Consider the following 6199-nt stretch of genomic DNA (forward strand, 5'->3'; position numbering starts at 1 on the left):
GAAGACTCCCACACGTGCATACACAGTTTAGTTTTATTATTGTAACAAAGCAAGCTTTACACCTTTAATTTGAAACAATTCTTGAGTGTAAACACTTCTGTCAAAACCAATGAAGCAGCAGAAGGGGCCAAAATTTACAAGTTTTTTTTTCAGTTTTATTCTTTATTAAAAATGTCATTTCAAATCTTGTGGATATCTGTAAAACAATACAATGAAAAACAAAAGTCCCATAGAAATGGTGTCAAAATAACCACTCTCCCCAATAACCAATACACTCCTGCCCCTCCCCAGCTTACCCCCACCCCCCAACCCCAAACATTACAAGTCAAAGGAATGAGCTGGTACTCGATAACCACACGGGAGAAAAAATAAAAATACTTTAAAGGGTACTATGCCCCTCTTGGAAAAAATATATTGAAAGGTCTGCTAGCACTAGGTCACTACACCATGGCTTTAGCTGATTAACCACACAACCTTGAATAGGAGGAACTCTGTGTCTTCATTCTACTGACGATACTGTGCTGATTCTATTTTTTTTATTATTATTATTAATTTTGAGATGTCATCAGGGATGGTACTCACAATTCAGGGCAAAGTGCCATTGGCCTTAGATGAGTCAAAGGAGAACATATGGCATCAGCAGGTGAGGAGGCTTCAGAATGGAAAGTGAAGCACATACTTATAAAAGTAAATTAAAAAACGTCAAAAAAACAAAACAAAAAAAGAAACAAAACTTTTGCTCCCAAACATGAGTGGAAAAATTAACAGGGAAGGTCGAGGGTCTTGCAGGTTATAGTTCTTAGTCGTCTTCTCCCTCATCCTCCTGAAACAATGAAGCGTCACACAATTGTTAAGAAATTAAAACTTTGCTGAAAGTTTCCAAAATGTTAGCACTTTACCTCTCCTTCTTCTCCTTCATCCTCTTCATCATCGTCTCCATCTTCATCCCCTTCCTCATCAATGTCCTCCAGACCTTCCTCGTCCTCTTCATCCTCTTCACCTTCACCCTCTTCATCATCCATGTCTGGAACCTAAAAATAAACACATTTTGCTTAGCCAGCAACTCAAATTTAAGACTTCAAGACCATTGTGAATGAAATTTAAACATACAAAAAAAAAAATTGCAAATAAATCGTATGGGTTGCAACTGAAGTAAATTAACATCATCCAATCAACTGCCAATAAATTTACTCATTATGGCAGTAAAAAATAAAAAAAAAATCTAGCAAGCTTGCTTATTAGTGGCTAGTTAGCAATAGCTAGTACTGGGGTCAGAATGCAATGATCTCTGTGCACAACTCAAAGCTGAGTAAAGTCCTGCAAAAAAAAAAAAAAAAAACTACATAGCCTAAGATTAAATAATCCTGACAAAATACAAGACCCGTAATTAACATATTTAAGGCTAATCTGCTTTTCGATTAATTTAAGGCCTTAATTTAAAAATGTGCAGCCACCATGCTCACGTTCTTATTTTGTCAAACTAAAACAGAAGCTTCCACACCAAAAACACAAATTGAACTACCATCCAACACCGACTCATTTATGCTAGTTTCTATCATTAGGTTTGAGGTAAACATACCAGGTAGTACTGCAGGGGGTTTGGCCAGATGTCATCTTTGATGACTTCCCCAAGCTCGTCAGCACCGGCATCAGCATGGTCAGTGAACCAAGTGAAGAAACTCTCAGGTTCTTCATGTTGCCTCTTCCTGCCGGTCTTGTTCTGTGTCTGACTGGACCGCTTGGTGAGATCCTGCACACACAGGAGGAATCCAACATTTTACATGTCTACTACACATGAAACATCAGGTTTGGCTGAAAATGCTACACAAAGCTCACTTACCTTTCCTGATTTCCATTTGATTTCTGTTGACTTTGAAGATGGGTCTCCACTCTCGTTCAGATGGAACTCTTTGGAAAGTACTTTGTTTTCAAAGTACGGATTTTCATCAAAATACTGAAACAAGAAGAGAGTTCGGTATGAGCGTAACACACATTAAGCTTCAATATTACACAGACAAACCATCCCATCACTTACAAAATCTATTCTGTAGCCTGACTTGATGTCTTCAAACTCTGTCACCTCCACTCTGCTCAGGTAGTGAAGCGCCTCTTCATCCTCCTCCCCCAGTAGAGCAGATACTGTTGAGATAAACATCAATTTTTAACCCATGAAGCTGAACTTGTGGGCAAATTGGAGTGAGGGATTTTTTTTTTCTGGATAACTCACCTTGTGGATGGTTGACAAACGTGGTGACCCAGAAGTTGGGAATTTTGGCGATCAGCTCTGACCTCTTCTGAAAGAATGGCTGACGGAGTTTGTTGTATTTCTGTTCTACTTTCAGGATCTCCTCACTGGCCTGCTCATTCAACCTGGAGAAATATGAAAAAAATTGATATTTTAAATCTGGAAAGACGTTCTCCCACGCAACTAATCATTAAATTGATATTTGTCAACATAAACAGCAAAAATTGCACCACTGAAAGCTGAACCGCTCCAATAATGTCTTCCTGTTACAAGCAGCTATTTATTTTAGCTTTTATACAAAACAATAAATATTTTCAAAAACGTTACTAAAAAGCAGATAAATCATCTTAGAGAAGGAGAGAAATGTTTAAATATTTATATCAAAACAAATTATTTTATTTGCATAAAGGGGTAAAATATTAAATACTATCAAATCATTTAAACTCAACATTGAATTTTACAGGAATTTAAATTAATTGATCTTTGGTGTAAGTCACTTAAAAACACAAACTAAGAAAAAAAAAAAGGATTTGTTAGATAACAAGCCCAAAATTCTACTGTAATATTTTTTCCCCTGAATAAAATTACAAATGTCTGCTCACAATTCCACTTTTGTATCTTAGTTTACACTCAAATATTCCAGAAATATTTATCAGTAGTATTTATATGCACCTCAACATCTTATAGCTGTAAACTATTTCCCCAAAAAATAACTCACTCTTTTTTCACAACAAATGTCTCAGTTTAAATCAACCATTTATGGACAATTTAAAATGCATAAAATAAAAATAATTTCATCTTCTATGATTATGGTTTGACACCATACAAAATAGTAGATTAAAAGTTTATCAAGTGCATAAATATTAATAACTCAGACTATGCACAACAGGTACAGTTTATTTCATATTAAATCTTGCACAAAATGCAATGACGGAAAAGAAAAAATGCCCTACTCGCATTTTTGCCTTTAGATTATCAATTTGAGCATTGGACTCCCCCATCTTGTAAAATTAGGTATGATGCCAATTAGAGCCATTAGGCATAAAACATGTTTATAAACCTGTGATAATGTGTATTGATACTTCTGTTGCTCAAACAACTAAAGTATCAATACACTTCTGTAAATGGAGTCTAAATATGTTTTGGAACAACTACTACTTTTTTCTTCATTTAGCGATATGAAAATTAGTTTCACCAATTGAATTTGAGCATATATTTAATTTGTTTTCATGTTACAATGTTTCAAATACAGATAAATACTGAAAGATCTCTTTAAGATGCCTTTAATTCCTGTTTCACAACAGAGAAAAATATAAAATGAGTACTTATGCAATACATTTATTCATTATTTTTCAATGTATATTTTTCGAAACTTAAATTAATTCCATATTGTGTGATTGATTTCTACTCTTAATACTGATATTATGCATTTCCATTCCTTAATAGCCAAGTATCACTAAAAAGCTTCAAACTAAAAATAGAAATAACTTAAAATTTTGGTCACATGAAGTCTATTTCAGTAAATCATAAGCAGACGCCATTAGTAAGCCTGGATGCATTTTTTTATTGCACAATTTAGCTCAGGATTAAGATTAAATAAGTTTATCAGCTTCCATGTGTAGTTCACACTTTGACCACTACATAGGCATCAAATCACTTTACATTTATAAAAACTACTAAACTTTTTACAACAAAACTGGTGTGAAGGGTTTAAGCAGTTGTATCAATAACAGACCCTTACCTGTCAATTTCATTTTGAACTTCATCAATGTGTTCAATAGCTTCTTGCTGCTCTTTCTCTGTGAAAAAAAAAAAAAAGTCAGTGAATTTCAAAATGGAACTAGACGCCATTCGGTTTATATAATCAAAGCTGCAGCTTACTTTTTAATAGTGAAAGTAAAAGTCGTAGAAGGAAGGAGTGAGCCGGGATATTTAACATGTAACAGTATGGAGTCGACGCGGGACTCTGACAGTGTAAGCGGCCAATGGCTGCAGCGCTCCTCGTTCAGGCTTCTCGCCGTTTCCTGCCGGCTGCTGCCTTCAGGGCCGCGTGGTTTAAATGTGGGACAGCAGACTGTTCACACAGCCGCGGTAGCGTGAGCGACCGAGCTAGGATGTATGCCAGAATATTCACCCCACTCATACCCCATAAAAAATAAAATAATAAAACAAACACTATTCACACGACCGAGTTATACAAACAGCAGCCATTACGCAGTAACGGGGAGGTTTTAACTAGCGGTGATTTAAATGCGTTAACAAAACAATGTCGTCTGCTAGCGTTAGGTAAGACTACAACAACAACACGAGTGGGCTAGATGCTAATGCAAACCGATCGTAGAAATAAAGTCTCGCATTAAAGTGAGCACACTTTCTTATGGTTTCAAGCATATTCCGCGATTAATACCGAGAAGTGATTGTTTCAAATGGGTTGCTCGTCATCCGTCGATATAGCTGCCATATACCCCGGCTAACATGGCCTCTGTGCCAGCAGCAAACAACGGAGGAGTGCGGGCATGCTAAAGCACGCTAGCCCCTGAAAATACGCAACTGCCGTTTCTATAAGCAGCAAAGGCGCTCCGGTGGCGCTAAGCAGAAGCACAGCAACATTTTCATCAAATCCAGACTAATTAAACAACATATTGTGTTCATGCAAACAATATTTGAGAAGAAAGTGAAAATGGCGCTGAACAGGAGGCCGCCATTCCCCTTACCGGAGGTCTCGTCCGCTCCGTCATGGTTCGAGTTCAGCTCCTTTTTACTCACTTTCGTCGCCGTGGCAGACATTTTCTTTCTTTTCGCAAGTCGAGAATGACTTATAGACGCTTGAGGAGAAAAAACCGATGGCAGATCTGTATCTCCTAGAACAGGAGAACGTTAATTCGCTGTGGAGTTCAGCGTGGAGAAGCCAACAACGTGCTGCTGCTTTCCACACAATGTAGCTGCCGAAGAGCGAGGAAGTCACAGGCAGCCTTTCATTACGAACGCGCAGCGCCGAATGGAGCGGAGTAGCAGCTCCGCCTCTCAAAGTAGGTCCCACTACTCCGCTCCAATTCGCTCATTTACCCCGATCTCCACTCTTAAAACAACACACAACACAATCAGAACCTCCAATTATTACTTTTTTCAACTTCGATGAGGTGAATAATTTAACCTTGTTGAAATTGAAATTCACCTAGGCCGGGCCAAATCTACTGTTGGACCGACTCGCACTTGCGCACTTATAAAAAAAAAAAAAAAAAAAAAATGTCAGTTGAAATGGGGGCCTTTTTCTTGGTGGTCAGTGCTAATTAGCACATCAAACTCGAAAATTACGTTTAATTAGGACGTTTTCTGTTCATGTTCCGTCCAGTAAGCTGTTGAAATTTGTCAGACTATGCTAAAATAAGACCGTTTCTAATAATAGCCGAACTGTTGGGGGGCTAATGAAGAAGCCCGTCTGAGATTTAGCGCTTTTCTTACAGAGCTATATACAAAGTAAACACGCAAAACACATTGAGACATTTTTAGCCTCATACCTTTTGTTTGGTAAGTACATTTAATCCATCTGTATTTATTTAAACATCAGTTATAGTTATCCCTAAAAAATGTACTCGTCACTACTCTCTCTCTATGTATATATATATGTATATATATACACATCAGCAATAGTAGTAAGAGTAAAATTTTGTAAAATGCTATTCAAGTACTCAGAACATAAGATTTAATATTTAGAAATGATAGATAGACACAAATCTAAATTGATTAGTAAATTCTGGTATTTTAAAAACTAAAATTATACAAACAAAAAATAAATAAATCCAGGCAAAAGAAACATTTCCATGTCACGTTTGTTACAATGTAAAATTCGGCTTATAAACTTATAACAGGTTTCTGTCCAAGAAATTATTCCATCCATCCATCCATCCATCCATCCATCCATCCATCCATCCATCCATCAGACTATTTATCCAT

The 6199-nt window shown here is 36.9% G+C and overlaps 1 protein-coding gene across 1 annotated transcript; it reads right to left on the reverse strand.

Annotated features, from left to right (window-relative positions):
• Positions 1 to 15: 15 nt before the first annotated feature.
• On the reverse strand, positions 16 to 5239 carry seta (SET nuclear proto-oncogene a). Its single transcript, XM_055039925.1, has 8 exons — positions 4960 to 5239; positions 3987 to 4044; positions 2228 to 2370; positions 2036 to 2139; positions 1841 to 1954; positions 1580 to 1750; positions 900 to 1031; positions 16 to 823 (listed from the first exon to the last, which is right to left on the reverse strand). Exons 1-8 carry the CDS (start codon positions 5030 to 5032, stop codon positions 800 to 802), a joined length of 819 nt encoding a protein of 272 aa, XP_054895900.1. The 5' UTR covers positions 5033 to 5239; the 3' UTR covers positions 16 to 799.
• Positions 5240 to 6199: the final 960 nt, after the last annotated feature.

This window comes from Poeciliopsis prolifica, unplaced genomic scaffold (genome assembly GCF_027474105.1).
Source record: "Poeciliopsis prolifica strain line A6 unplaced genomic scaffold, Auburn_PproV2 SCAFFOLD014, whole genome shotgun sequence".
Lineage (NCBI taxonomy): Eukaryota > Metazoa > Chordata > Actinopteri > Cyprinodontiformes > Poeciliidae > Poeciliopsis > Poeciliopsis prolifica.